Raw genomic sequence first — 15906 nt, forward strand, 5'->3', positions numbered from 1 at the left:
GTTATGGTGAATGGTGGAAGGCACTTACGAAAGAGAAGCTTAATAAATACGGGCATTGATTTCATCGACAGTGTCAACCACAACAACGTCGTTTGAACACTCCCGCTGAAACCACGATTTCATAGTTAATATTAAAGAAAGGCAATTAGGCCGGCTTCACAGTCCTCGGCCGCAACACGAGCATGCATTAGCTAATTTTACTGCCAGCTTTACATGCCTTTCGGATATATATATATATATATATATATATATATATATATATATATATATATATATATATATATATATATATATATTATAACTTGGACCAGAGGAAGCAGATATCCTTAATATAGGTGACACTGACGTAGCGCACCCTACGTATATAAGTAAAGCGTGGTCAACATTCGTGACAACGAATGTTAACAGCGCTGCAATCGCTGTCCGATAATCAGTGTTGCAGGTAAGCCCCTATATTTTTTCCCTGCCGCCATGGGACCGGATTACATCGTATGCTCATTAGGTAGCGCTTTAGTGACAATAACCAACCAAATTTGTATTGCCCGGTATCGCCTTTTATGTACTCTAAGCCTTCGTTCATGCAGCTGAAAGCGTCGACTCTATCTATACTAGGCCCTTTCTGATAGAGCCCCGAGAGAATGATGGTTTGTACCAAGGAAGGAAAGCATCGTTTATGTGTTTGCAGTCTCTGCGCAGGCGCGCAGCTCCGATGTCCCCTCAAACGTCAAACAACCGGCACACGCATTGGAAGTCGTTTCTCGAAAAATCATTCCAAACCACAACCGCGCCGGCCCTCCGCGTGGCGCAGGGGCTTTACTGAACTAATTGAATTCCTCAAAGTAAAATGCGTAAGGAAAATCTTAAAGCACGTCCTAAACACGAGCTACAGACAGGATAGCGTCGGATTGTAATTTGAATATACCAGAAAACGTAGTTCGGTTACGCAGAAACCGAAACGCAAATCACTTTTGCAGCATTTCTACCATTGACAGAGCGGCGCGGCCCGCTCCGTTCCTTGCAACAACACCGTCGATATGGCATTCCACTTCTAAAGGCGAAGCTTAAGCGTCCTCCAAATTTTCTGTACGTCTTTTTGTTTTGCCTATTTAAGCGTTAACGAGAGTAAGTGATTCGCAAGTGTGTCACCTTCGCAAACAGCCGGTAATAGTTTATGCCGTCGCGCACCGTAGGAATTTACACCGTCGGTGCACGTTAAACAGGGTTACCATAATGTAACGATTCCTTTCCTTCAACGCTATTTCTCTATTATGATCTCTGTGAGTCCTATGAGGCACCAGGAAGCCTGAGTTATTGTATTAGGTACAATGGGCATTAAATAAACGGTCCACCTGCACGTGGGTGAAGTGTGGCTCTTTCCACTGACGAAGTGCGATAAGCAATATTGTTACAGTAAGATCGCTACATTATGCACGCCGTGTTCGTTAATACCATAACATAACACGTGCACACGTTAAATGACACATACACTGAAGTCTACAAACGAAACAAACAACCATACACTGTCGCTCCATGCAAAATATACAGTTCATGTCGTTGCCGTAATGAAGAAGCTCTGTTAAAGTAACGGCCTCCACGCACCATTTGCAGTCAACACTCAGCACCATAGCTGCGCAGATCTGAATTGGCGAAAGTAAGCACTAATATTCCCTGCAAACACTCTCAGCACGGAGAACGAAGCGATGCCAACGGTAGGGCTCACATTTTCCCGAGTCCCACATCCTTCACGGAAGAACTTCAGTTTTTTCCGTTCTGAAGGTGATGTGCTCGTAGTGGATGGTTTGAAAGCGAAATGACCCAAGTTAACAGTCCATCTTCTTGACATTATTCTTTGGCAGATCATCACAGGTCAAAAATTCTTCAAAGGTTCTGTCACACAACACTGTTGATGAAGGTACAATTTTTTTCTGCAGAATAACTGAGACGGAACCGCTGATTCTCGCCTCAGGAAATCTTCGACTGAGAAATACAATGAATAAATGCGCAGCTTCGGCTAACAACACTGGCTCCTAGCTCGCGGCTATTCGCTTAAACGTAGTCCACATGTACAAAGCAAACGGGGGTTCCGACATGCTTCCTTGTCGGTAGAGGTGTAATGTTGACGGAGGAACGTTGACGCAGAGGCCGCCGCATCCAGCAAAAGTCCTAAAGAGCGACGCCTACTTAAGGGAGCCTTGCGTGTTGGCGACGGGTGCTGCTTTCCGCGAGGAACGTCGGAGAGTTCGCTGCGAACATGAGTCGTGTGGTGAAGGGAGGTTGATCGCGTTCACACCAGTTCGTCCTTGAGCGCCACCGGCCCGTAGGACGTGTTGCTGAAGCGCTTTCCAGTAGCCGAGTAGAGACGCGTGTTTCCCAGCGACGTCGTGGTCGTAGCGAAGCTTCCGCAGCTTCCTCGCTTGGAGTTGGCAACGCGGACGTCGCCAAAGCGCGACGTGCTCGAGCGACGTCGGCCGCCGCGTTTCAAGGCGCGAGCAGTCTTCCAACGCTCCAGGTGGTGTCGCACAGATTTTCGCACCTGCGCAGTGCGAAGCAGTAAGAAAGTGTGAAACATGAAGGTTAGCTTTCGAGTTCACCCTAAATTTCTGCCTCCGCAATCAAGCAGTACGAAATTCCCCCTAAATCAGCTTACAATTTTAGCGTACAAAGGCATGGGCTAATTGCGTTGTATGTTTTCCGTCAGGTGCTTCGTTTTCACCGATGCTGTCATGAAATCTAAGTATGGTGCCCATGCAAATTTAAGAGCAAAAATAATTGTGCAGAAAAATGAAAAAAAAAAAAAATACAGAACAAAAGCGTGTTGTACAGAAGATTACGTGGAGGAGAAGACAAAGGGGAGGAAAGACAGGGAGGTTAGCCAGTGTAAGTACCGGCTGGCTACCCTGTGCTGGGGAAAGGGGTAAAGGGAATAAAAGGAGAAGGAAGAAGAGGACGAAGATTACGTGATTTATTTTGCATCATTTAAGCCGAAGCAATAGGTTTCAAAAAACAGCACGAAGTGTTTTGAAGCTTTGACAAGGAATATGATTGTGATTTTTACACGGGCCACTTATTTTTGGCAGAATAAATTTTATTTAAAGAAAAGTGAAATCTAGCAGCAGGAATAAAATTCATTGGTTTCTAAGTCCTTGGTAACGTCTCATCTAAACAGTCATGAAATAATACAGGATGGAGACAACTACATTGCATTATGCGGCTATCAGCTTGCAGCTACGGATGTTGACTTCCTCTAAAAAGCGCTATGAACGTAAGAAAATGGCAGCAACAGCCTCCATCCATTGAACCCCAATATTTTCATTATTTAAATTGTGTTTATATTTATCAGACGAGAATGCACACTATGCTAGATTGTACTTACTCACCTCGAACATCATGTGTGAGGTGAGAAAAATAGGCTCTCTCTCTTTCAACAAACAATGTTTGCGCATCCGGGATGCTAAATTGCATGAAACGGTAAATCAAAATCTGAAGTTGCCTTTTCGCATCTTGAGTAAGAAGTGCCCGTTCTGAAAGCTTTTTATTGCGATAGCAAATGTATGGACACTCCGGGCACATTTCTGCTGTTGGAAAATTTCTGTTCGTCGCCGCCGTATCAAGTCCAAGGGTGATAACACCGTCACTGCGCGCCGCATGCTGTATGTGGGTGTGAAACGCGCGAGGGAAGCCGGTGATTGCAGCTCAATCTGGTGCGCCCAATGAAGGAAAGCGGAGAGGAAACACGCTATCTTTCATCGCGCGAAACGCCCTGGGGGAGCAGAGGGAGGCGGGCGCCGTTCTTCTCCAGCAGCAACTGCGTATTTCGCGACTGGGCGCAAGGGGAACCGACGATCGCGGTTCAATTTGCACGCGATAAGGAGGAAAGCGGGTAGGCAGTGCTGGATGGAGAAGGAGCGGCCTACTACTCCAGTAGCAAGTGCGTACTTCGTGCGCAGCTTGTCTTGAAAGCGATCTGCAGGCGGCTTATAACTTTGCGCGTGCTCTGTACTCGCCGATCACATTGCGTTGAAGCTATAGAGAACCGCCGTGGTTGATCAGTCGCTATGGTGTTAGGCTGCTGAGCACGAGGTCGCGGGATCGAATCCCGGCCACGGCGGCCGCATTTCGATGGGGCGAAATGCGAAAACACCCGTGTACTTAGATTTAGGTGCACGTTAAAGAACCCCAGGTGGTCGAAATTTCCGGAGTCCGCCACTACGGCGTGCCTCATAATCAGAAAGTGGTTTTGGCATGTAAAACCCCATAATTTAATTTTTAAGCTATAGAGAGCACGAAAGTAACTTTTCTAGCTCCTGCAGCCGCGCTTCCTGGCGCCATCGTTTTGACAGCGAGTGTCCGCGGTCATCGAATGTGATGCGCCGATGTTTAATAAGCATGGTGCCAACACCTGTGCGCGCAGACAGCATGCTTGTTAATTTAGTTAGTAAGCGAACGTTCTCAAGTTTGTACGGCCGATAAAACTACTATCCTTACTTCCTATAGCTGTCTAGCAATCTTCTATTGCAATCGAGAGCTTGATAGAGTGTGTAAGCGCTACTGAACGAGCACATACAAACAAACAGATACACAGAGACAGCGCTACTTTCAACTAAAAATTTTGCTTTCACGCGCATCGATAAATGCATACCGCACGAGCGGAAACAGTAGCGATGTCTCTGTGTAGCTGTTTCTTTCTACGCCCTCATTCAGCCGTGCTTACACACTCTATAATGGATTCAAATAACTGTCCCGACAACGTGTTTTAACCAAATCAACAGCAATCACAATCGCAATCGCAATCACAGTTTCGCCTTTCGGGCGATATTGTGACATTTTTGAGTAAATAAGAAATTAAACTGCGAGTTTAATTTCTAGTACGCACAATGTGTTTTTTTTTTCTCGATCCTCAGGTCGTATAATCATGTGTTGAAAGAACTGTGCTCGTTTACTCTGGATGAAGGATATCCTCAGAGGTTTTCTTTGGGCGCGTTAGCGATACTGCACTTAGGAACTCTTCCAAAGAAGCCCAATATTAACATTTATGCTTCATCGTAAAATCACCCTCGTTAACAAATTCTCATGGGCTGTCAACAACTGTGTTAAACTTACGCAACATTTAATGCTAGTTCTACAGAGTCCCCTGAAAGAAAATAAAAGTTGTGTACTGAATCTTTGTTCCATATATAGTGAACCCTGCAATGACCTAGATTGTGGTTGGCATGGATATTTCACTTCATCCAGCAGCTAATTGTCATACAAACGAGCGCCGTTACGCATAAATCTAGTTAGGAGAGGGAACTCGCGTTCGTATACTTTCAGCACAGATTGGCAAAGAAGTTAATTTTACTGTGATAAAAATAATGGCGAACGTGCTCTAATGCAAACTCTACTCTTGTTATTTATGTGATTGGTTGGAGTTTAAATTTTGTTCAATGAAGAAGGAATACCATACTCACCTCCCCATTCAGGAAGCAGTAGAGTACAGCGACGTTGAAACCCTGTGAAAGCGAACATTCTTTCAATGTGGCTGTCAAACTACTTTCTACTAACGGGCGGGCACCATATAAATCAACAAGGTTGTTCTTATTCTTGTACAGCTTGTACTGACGATATAAGCAACATTCCTGATAGTGTGCTAATAGCGGCTTCGACGTCATAGACGTCTCTCTCACGTATGACTCCTTAGACTGATAATTCTCTTCTAAAATGCCAGCGTCCATCGATGCTGGCACTTCAGAGCTCGGCAATAGCGCTATCTCATTTGCTCCCACGCTGTCGGATTCGCTCTCATCTCTTTAATGAAAGGGGCACTACAAAAACAAATATTATTTAATGTGTATGAGGAATACACCCTTCTAGAATACCAAGAAACTCGCGCTTACCATGAGAGGAGGCTTCGACAGCAACAAAGCACGTAAAAAACAAAGGGCGGGTGTTGACACTGTCTTGAAGTTGCCGCATCCGCTCTCTTGGCGTCATGGATTGTGACGCCGTATCGTGGCTACTTAATTTTCTACTGGGAGATTATACATTGTGTTTTCAAAGAGCTGAAGGAGAAATTTAGCACGTTTCAAGAAATCTAGTGAGCCTTAAAAACTCAGATACGAAACCAAAATACTTTAACACTTGTCACATTACACTGGTGTACCGACGCTGGGTTTACGAAGAGATATTCACGTTATTCTACTTTGACCTCACTTTTCTCTCTCAGCTGTCAAGCTATCACCAAAATAATAAACGAATATGCGGTTTTGCATGGATTCTTTGCCCATCCAAACTGATTTCGCATTTTTGTTTAGCACACCATTAAATCTCATGGTTAGTGAATACTCCTTGTGTAGCGCTAAAGAGAGCTAAATAGGTCAACTTCAGCCGTTTATATGACCGGAAAACGTTGCAACGTTTTCCGGCTCATCATGATGAGAAGCCGTAACCTGAATCTGAGGACTATACTTTTGGTTTGATTCCTAGCTCATTGTCATACGGATGCGATAAGTACGCACAAAAAACCGAATTTCTTTTTTTCACGAGCGCACTCCTTAGAGTGACAGTAAGCAGAGCGAGTTGGTAGGCAGTCATGGACCGAAAGGGCAGGCATACAAAACACACACAGAAAAACGACGTTTAGTGGATAAGGAAAATATATCAGAAAAAGGGAGCCCCGGGTACACCTCGCATTCATTGTGAAGTATACAAAGAATATGTCATATGTCACGTCTTTCTGTAATTTTGTCTGTCACGCAGGATTCGATAAGTAGGCAGTCGATACGGGTAGTACTTCTACGTGGCAATTAAATTGTAACTTTTGCTTCTATTCAATTATATTTTTGCGATGTTTTGTAACTGATCACATTGTTTAGTCCCTAACACGTACACTTTAAGTTAATTACTTTTTGAGCAATCAGTGAGATGCAGTGAGTTACTTTATTGAAAAGAGAAGCTGTAACAGGCGATACAGCTTTGACCACACTAATTTGGCAGGGACTACTATAGTATGCGAGGACACCTAAGCAATTATTATGAGCTTGGAATGCGAAAGCAATAATTTCCAATTGAACACCCCTAAGTGGTCCTTCGAGTTTTGCTGCAGCGTATGTTATCGAGTTATGCGATGAAATTGGTGAGGCTTTCTTCTATCTTTTTTTGCAAAGAGTTTACAATAGGGGCGCTATAACGTAAAGCTATTCCAAACTTTTCTATTCCAATTCTGTAATCAGCCCTCCGCGATTGGTCAGAAACTTTTTTGGACCACTCACTCGCCTATCTCCTGTCTGTCATGCGATGTCACAAAAAACCGCGATAGCTCCCCATCTGACATGACGTGTACACGCTGACTATGCATGATTGGACGGAACAAAAGGAAAATAGTTATTTCTAATTCGACACCTTTTCGCCATTAGCCGACGGCTATTGGTCAAAAGATTTCGGGCTGCACCCACTTCACCGGCCTGTCACGCGACGGTACAAAACCGCAAAAGCTCGCTGCGTCAAAGTGACGTGTACGCGTTAAATCATCAGAAGCCAACAAACACTGACACCAAGGACGACATAGGGGAAATTACTTGTGCTTAATAAATGAAATAAAGACGCGATAAATTAATGGAAATGAAAGTGGATGAAAAAAAAAAACACTACTTGCCGCAGGTGGGAAACGATCCCACAACCTTCGCAGGTGGAATCGTTTCCCACTTGCGGCACGTTGTTTTGTCATCCACTTTCATTTCCATTAATTTATCGTTTCTTTATTTCACTTATTAAGCACAAGTAATTTCCCCTATGTCCTTGGTGTTAGTGTTCGTTCGCTTCATATGATACGACTAATAACAAATCGGGCCCCTCGGTCAATCCCTTCTTCTCGATTGTGTACGCGTTAATGATACATTATTATGCCGAACAAAACTGAATTTTCTTCTGAATAGCCGCAGGCTGGTCCGTTCAGAAAGGAATAAAAGATGGCTGCCGCCGATGGCTCAGGCAATGGCTACTCGCACCTTCCCGAGAGCTTGGGTTTATTTGCGCAGAATGAAACTTTTTGTGTTGCAGTATACAATTTTCGAGCACTTTCGGCACGTTTACGACCTCGCTCTGCCAACTCTTTGCTGAGGGTCCGTTTTAGCGGCATTCTTAACCTCCCGTTGCATGCCGCCGCGATGTTGGACCAGCCACCGCAAGCTAAGTAAGGCAAAGCAGACGAATCGCAGATGCCGGCACCACCCTCTTAATCCGGTTATCGATTTTCAGTGCACTGGTTCGGCCCCACCGAATTCCTCTCCACATGAAAGTGCTCCTCGCCTATTGTCAGTCAATCAGATAAGACACGCCTCTCAGTGTAGGCAATGTTAGTAGTTTTTAAAGCAAACAAAAGTGACCTCCTATAATCGAGGAGAGCTTTCGATTGGTCTGTTCGGACAACCCTGCGGGACACCGCCCGATGCTTGCGTCCGCGGTTACGCAAATGTGACGGCAGGAGTTGGAATAAAAACATATTGGAATAGTTCTATGTTATAGGGCCCTAGCATGTTCACTGTAGACCGGAATCGTTTGCACGATATTGCTGAGAAATCAAGGACGCCGCATGCCACCGACGTCTAGACTGAGGAAGCAGCAGCCACCACCAAGGGCGGCAGGCGCGCGCAGCAGCTAAGCATAGTGGGGGTGAGAGAGAGGTACGGACCGCGCACCGGCTTCCGAGAGCGAGATGGCGGACCCGAATGTGCGTCACGCGACTGCCTCGCCGACGACAACTCGTCTCGCCCCGTGGCGTCGCGTTGCCGCATCTGCTCCGTCGATGCGCGTTGGTGACGTGGCGTCGCGGCGATGCCCTCTCTCTTCACGCAACACCTGGAGCGCTACAACCCAGAGGCTGATCCGACTCGCCCACTCTGCTCCGTCGAGGCGAGCTCGTGATGTGGCGTCACAGCCAATTAGGAATTTAGGTGCCGTTTTACTGCCACATAGGCCTAGCTTTCTCGCTCAGTGGGCCATTTGACATCATAACGTCCGCGGCCACATTGCGCAGCAGCCTCGCCAAAGCGCTTGTTGAGAAAGGCACTTCTAGGCACACAGTATTTATTTCCTCATCTTAACACTCCACCACACATTTGCCGAGAAAATAAACCGCCACTGCTTATGGCTCGACAGGGATAGCCACTTAGAGCGTTCATGCCACGAGATCACCTACGGATATATCCGGCTTTTAAGTGGCCCTGTAGGGAACACCTTCTCCGAGCGCGAGCAACAATGAAGCGCTGCGCTTCACATGAAACCCAGACCCGAGCGTCGCAGTATGGAACAACAACAAACTGTTGTGCAAGGTGTTCGCGCCTTACTACTCAGCCCTTCTTTCTAGCGCACACACCGCGAAAGTTTTCAGCGCAGATCACCTGCACAAGAAAATCAGGGATGACCGAAGAAACTTTTGCAAAACAATTGTTAGTCAAGATACACAATGTGTGAAGGGCTGCAGGATCTGCGAAGGGCTGCAGAGGATGAACTGAAAGAATTAAAACAGGGCTTTACATGTTCTGTTTTTTTGTGCAATATTAATAAACGTTGGGAGGACAGTAACGTACATTAGTTCATTACTTTTTAGTAATTACTCAATTACTTTTGTGCAGAAATATTTGGTATATGTAATCAATTACATTGTCGAAATGAGTGGTTGTAATTATAATCAAATAACTCCTTTCTGTAACGCGTACTCCTCTGAGACAGGGACGGCGTTGTGCTTATGGCTGGCAATAAGTTAATAAAAATTTTCACCGTCTTGCAGAGTAACCAACGCACTTGAAAGTAAAAAAAAATACCCTGAGAATATATATTTACATATATAGTCACGGAATATATATATAATTTCTATTTTGTTCATTGTTTCTCTTTCCTTTTGTTCGCGTGCAACTTGAATGCAATACCAACTGGCTCGAGACAGTGCCTCACTTTGTAAAATTAAATCAAATCAACTGACAGCTGATTGCCATTGCCAATGGAACATCTAAGTATGTATTCGTTGAAGTGATGACAATGCTATTGCGACAGATGGTATAAAAACAACTCACCTGTGTGGATAGCAGGGTTATCTGTAGATAGGTGAATATTACTCTGGCTGTCTTGTGCGTAGGTGTCCAGATAACAAGAATGTAGGTGACACCAAGAAGTGGTAAGAGGACTAGCAGAGCTTTGGCAGCTTTCCTGTGTACGTGGGATAGAGAAAGAGGAACAGAAAAGCACAGAAAACATGACACTACACACGCACACAAATTACATACGCCTGCAACTTTTTAAAACTTGTTTACCGCAAATATTAAGCAAGGGCGCCAGCTCAAATCCACTACAAAACAAGGTACCTACGAAGGGACTTCTGATAACACTAGTTGCTTTCTGTGCCGCACACAATGTGAGAACGGCATCACGACCCTACATTTATTCTTTATTTACTTATTTATTTTATTTATTTATGAGTTTCAAATGTAGGAACCCACATTGTAATCTACCTTAGAAGAAGCTCTCGTTTCGAGCCTTCATTTGTATGCCAACAGATGTCGGTATAACTAACAAGCAACTGTCCCACAAATAGTTTGAGTTGGCGCCTTCTTTTTTAACTATCACCTGCGTTGGACGCAGGAACGAGTGACAATAATACCGCAGCGCCGGGAGACCGGCTTTGCGGTTGCTGAAGCCCCAGGGAAGGCTAGGGAATCCGCGGGAGACAGCTCGAGAGACGCGTCGAATTTCTGTTCCAATCAGTATGCGTGACCTTCCGAGGGGAGAGAGACTAGCTTCTTTGCCATTACAGGTCTAGACGAAGATATTCAAACTGTTTGGTTATACCGTTGTTGGCGGACAGAGCATCACTGCTGGCGTGGGCAATACAAAGAATGTTGCACTCAACTGGTAGCCACAGAGAAATGTTGTGGCCTTTATCAAAAGCTCAATAGCTCTGCACCTAAAACTGGAATAGATCCGCTAGTGATAAATGACATTGCACACATTGAATGCCAAAGGTTCACACCACAAGTTCAGTGTGCAGTAAAAGAATAGAAAACCTCTCGTGTCACGTGTGGTTGACTTTTTGAAAACAGTCTGGGCGACAATCATGTTATTGACGCTATCTGCTGAAACTCTCCAATGTACCTCTGAGTCTAAAGCATCATAAGATGTCAGAGCTAGTCAACGTGTGCAAAGCATTCATTGCCCAAGCATACGTTGAAACGAGTAAGATCAGCGAAAGAAATCAACACTCATATCAACGCTACGCAGATAACCCACGAACACGTCAGCGGCATCATAGGCAAAGCTCAAAGAGACACTAAAGGCAAATACTAAGTCGACATGGACTGTTTAGATATAATTCGATAAACCTCCAACGCTTGTTTCGCACCAAGAAAAGACTCAGTTTACGAGAAAATTGCACCTGAAGAGTCCGAATACCTTTATCGAAACTCAAACCTCCCCCCCACCCAACCGGGGGAGTGTCGACGTTGCATATGCCATCACCACCCTTTGTTGCCGCCGGTGAGTAAAACGGCGCCCGACAGACGGTGGTACCAAGCCAAGACGCAGTGGTGGATTCGCCGCCGCAGCTGCGTTTTGGTCAAGTGGCGTAGACCGTTCGCGCATCTCGTGACATCACATGGAAGTTGAACTCACTAGTATTTGCACTTTGTGCGAGTTTCGCGCGGCAGCAAAATCAGCGCTGCGCTGCGCGATAACTAAACTAGTGAAACGCGAAAGCGTGGGCGGCGGGGAGTCGAGCGAAAATGAAACTTTTCGACCTCCCGCGTCGTTATCAAGAGTAAGTTCAATTAGCTATTTTTTCTAAAATATGAAATAGAACTGGACAAGCAGCATTTAATTTACTCTTATAATGCAATACAATGATGTTTTCTGCAACGAATGGTTGAGTACTAGTGACAGAATTTAACTGGAGAGTCCTTTCGTCAACGGGCCAGTGCTTGAATGTCCCGGGGGAGTATCTGACCATGTCCTGCATTTACCTCAATTTCTCTATTATTAAGGCTCTGATCGCGATAATATCGACACCTTAGAGATTTTCGAACACTAATCTATCACTTTAGCTTGATTTAATATTTGCCTTTAATGAATGACGTATGTTAACTCAATGTCTTGACAAGGCTATATGCAAGGACCTCAAGGCTCTCTTGTCAGCACGCACCTGTGAACCGCTTTGCGATATTAAACGTTTTAAAGTTTAAAAGTTAAACTGCTAAAATGTTTCAGGTTACCCGAGCCCAGTCAAGCTGTCTAAAAATCCGTTTTTGCCCAGGTATCCCTACCAGAAATGGGTATTCTTTACGGAAAATAAAACTGAAATGAATGAAATTAAACATTGAATGGCACTTGCTTAGCAAACTACTGTGATTAGCAATAATTGCTTAGAAACATTCGCACGCATTCATAACACACGCATACTTACATGACACAAACCAATCGGTTTAATGACAATGGATGGCGTTTTACTTTTGTATCTCATTTAATAAACAATGTGCTTGCAAAGGGAATGCTTACTGACTACATGGTCCATGTCAATGCTTTCTCGACGCTTTATGCTGCTGACACATTTTGGGAAATACGAAAAAGAGCAATAAGAACAATAGAAAACCTGTTCAAACACTGGTATTAGGCCTTGCAAGAGCACTAGCACTGTTCCATTTTTCACAAACCTGAAAGGCAAATGAATTGATCATGCAAAGCAAGTGAACAGAACTCAGTAGCGATATCGTATGCTGTGAAGCAACTTAAATAATTTTTGATCCCTTGCCTTTTAGAATAGGTGGCGCAAGCTGGAAATAGGTAAAATTATATCTGAAAGCGCAGGTGCAGTAAGTTGTTCCGTGCAGTTAGTATGGATAGCAAGCATTAGCTAATAAAATCAGTGGGCTGGCTGACGACATACCGTTAGTGCGAAACTAGCTATTTCAAAGCTTTGAGCACTATTTGCGTATCCGACTGATGGAATTGCTAACAAGGCAATCCACGCAGTGCCTGCTTGTTAGTGCAACCCATTCCTTTGTTAATCTTGTCGTTGAGGAAGTCCAGCCACTTGCCTTGCTGTTTTACGGTTAGATGCGCGCGGATTGATCCACGGTGGAGTTGACTGCCTAGACGTTTCGGAAACAAATCAGAGCAGAAGGTTGCAGCCAGACAATAATATTAAAGTCAGCGCGCAGTAATTGTTTTTCCGAACACAATAAAAGCACGAATAACCTTCTTCCTAATTAGGCAAGCATTTTCACGTAGCGTATGTGAATTCATAACACGTTTTATTAAACAATGAACAAAAAAAAAACACACCCAGGCAAAACAAAACTGCATATAGATATGTATGCATCATAACCCCGCACGGTTAAAGGTTGAAGCACAGCGCTTTCACATACCGTCAATCGCCATTTTTGCCTCCGAGTTTCACTTCGCCTCAAGCTATTACTGCCTCATGTCCGTCTTCCGCGTCTCTCATCATGTCGTATATCGTGATGCACGCTTGTCGTGCATCGTAACCATACACATGTCCGAATTCGGCAAACTTAATCAGACCAAACGCAAAAATTGGCCAAAATATGAAAATTGACGTAATGGTGCAGTATGTTGAAATGAAAAGATAGCTTCAGTGTAAACGTGCCCTCGCAGAACATGAAGCCTACATTCCGAACTACTCGCATATCATCGTTGGTTATATATATATATATATATATATATATATATATATATATATATATATATATATATATATATATATATATATATATATATATATTATTTATATATATCGCTGCTGAAGTGCGACGTGCTTGTGTGCTTGTGTGTTCCTTCCTTGTCCCTTGTTTTTCAGTGCGGTTACATGATGCATTCCATTGTGCGACGTGCTGCTTCGTGTGTGGTTGTGTGCGCACCATGCAGAAATACCTCAAGCCTGAAGGAAAAGGCCACGCACTCTCTTTCTCAAAACAGGCAATCGCGCATCAAAATACAGGGAGACAGAAAAAGAGGTGGGCCTCTACTGCGAAATATGTACGTGATGATCTTTTTCTTTAGTTTTACAGATGCTTTCTTTTTTAATAAGCCGTGGCACATAGCATAATTCTAGGCGTTGAAACGGGTTATTCGAAGAGGCCGACGCTAGTTGTGCGAGAAATCAAAACAAAGATTAACTAATCAACAAACGTTCACTAAATAACTTGTTATTTATTTGCATTACGGTAAATATTACAATTTACCAATTGTAGCCAGTCAATTTGCAAGACATATCCGCTTGAAATGAATTTCCAGGACTACACTAATGTCGAGATATTATTTACGAAAGTGTGGCATGAAAACCATGTGCGTTCTAGTTACTTCTGTACTTCTATGCCTAGAACAGTGTTTTGCGAAAGAAGTCGAAGAAGAGTGAATTTTTACGGCGAGTTTGATGGCTCATATCTCGAAATTGTCATCCCGGGAATTCCTTCCACCTGAATACATCTTGCAAGCTCACCTGCTACAATTTGTAAATTGCTATACGTATCATAAAGTAACTAAATAACGAGGTCATTTTTAAATTTACATGAATTACTTGTAATGCATGTAATGTCCGCCTCTTGGAATTATCCAGCCCATCGACAATAATTTTGCTATCTCCCACCGGGGATTTTTAAAAAATTCTTAAGCAAGCTTAAAAACGAACACCACGTACGTTGTTTTCACAAGGCGTCAGGGCCGCAGCGTCTCACCATGCTTGTATCGTAACAAGGCGACCACGATGATGTCAGTGCAAACCACTTATAGAAGGAAAGACAACAGATCTCACTTCCGAATGCAGATTGGTACGGTCCTCAGGTAAGTTTCAACCTGTCGCCGTCTCTCTTTCCTGCTCTCCTCCTCCTCTAATCCTCTTCCGTCATGAGGCGCCGCTAGCAACCCGAAAAGTTTCCAAACCTTTCAACACGCGCTCTAGAAAAGTGGCTTCCAGCTTCTGTCGTACTAGATATAGTATTAATACTCGAATTGAAACTGTATTCTTTGCATGAAATCCCAAGTTAAGCGCATGTTGATGTAAAATCATGCTACCTGAGACAACTTAGGGACTTAGGTCACGTGTAAGTGCCATGTGTTCGTAATAAACCAATCACGCACGGGCAATGGCGGGGAAGCGCGAGGGCGAGGAGGATGGCCGCTGGATGAAGGAACAGCGCAACCTCGAAACTTCATCTAGGGACTTTAGTGGTTGGGAGACAGCCTCTTCTGCGGGAAGGGGTACCTGCTAACGCCTTTCAAAGTATTCTTATGGTAGGACGCCTTCTCCACGGCTCTTCAAGAGTTCGTCTACTAAAGAAACATTCCATTGGGTCTGGTGAAGGCCCTTTAAAGAAATGAAGTTCTTTTAGGTTAGAAGTCCTTTCGCAGGAACCACAGATTTCAAAGGCCGGTGATAAGCGCAGCAGAAAACAAGTAATACCGAGCTTGGTGACACCAGCCACACACACACACACACGTTTGAAAAATAGAGTAAACATTAGGAACGTCCGACCATTATCTAAACCAAACAAGAGCAGCCAATCGGAACGTGGTACGCATTTGTCAGCGAGCACAAGTGTTAGCTGCTGTATATGTATGCAGAGTAAAACAGAGAACGAATAAATTTGTTCACCAATGCGTTTCACTTAAATGAATCCATAACTAAAGCATGTATAAGACAACGTTGAATTAATTCTAGACTTGTAGATAAGCATGGCAGAATATTTACGCGTGTCATTGTTTTGATGATAAGTATAAAAAGAAGGGCTGTTGCCCGAGCAGCATGTTCCAGGATTGGACCATGATTTTTATGCTGCTAGTGTTATCTTCTCTTTTGCCATTTTGCACGTGAATAAACCTGTCTCTATAGCTCATTTGTCCGCTTATGCATGCTATAAGTGTGATTTG

At 44.0% G+C, this 15906-nt stretch overlaps 1 protein-coding gene across 1 annotated transcript in view; it reads right to left on the reverse strand.

The window, feature by feature from the left end:
- Positions 1–284: 284 nt before the first annotated feature.
- Positions 285–15906, reverse strand: part of LOC126540436 (diuretic hormone receptor-like) — a 194299-nt gene continuing 178677 nt past the window's right edge. Inside the window, exons 12-14 of the mRNA XM_050187252.2 lie at positions 10047–10179; positions 5448–5489; positions 285–2533 (exon numbers count right to left, since the gene is read on the reverse strand). Coding sequence (XP_050043209.1) covers positions 2285–2533; positions 5448–5489; positions 10047–10179 — 424 coding nt within the window. The 3' untranslated portion in view covers positions 285–2284. The remainder of the gene's footprint in view (positions 2534–5447; positions 5490–10046; positions 10180–15906) is intronic.

The sequence above is a fragment of the Dermacentor andersoni genome, chromosome 2, assembly GCF_023375885.2.
Source record: "Dermacentor andersoni chromosome 2, qqDerAnde1_hic_scaffold, whole genome shotgun sequence".
In the NCBI taxonomy this organism is placed as follows: domain Eukaryota; kingdom Metazoa; phylum Arthropoda; class Arachnida; order Ixodida; family Ixodidae; genus Dermacentor; species Dermacentor andersoni.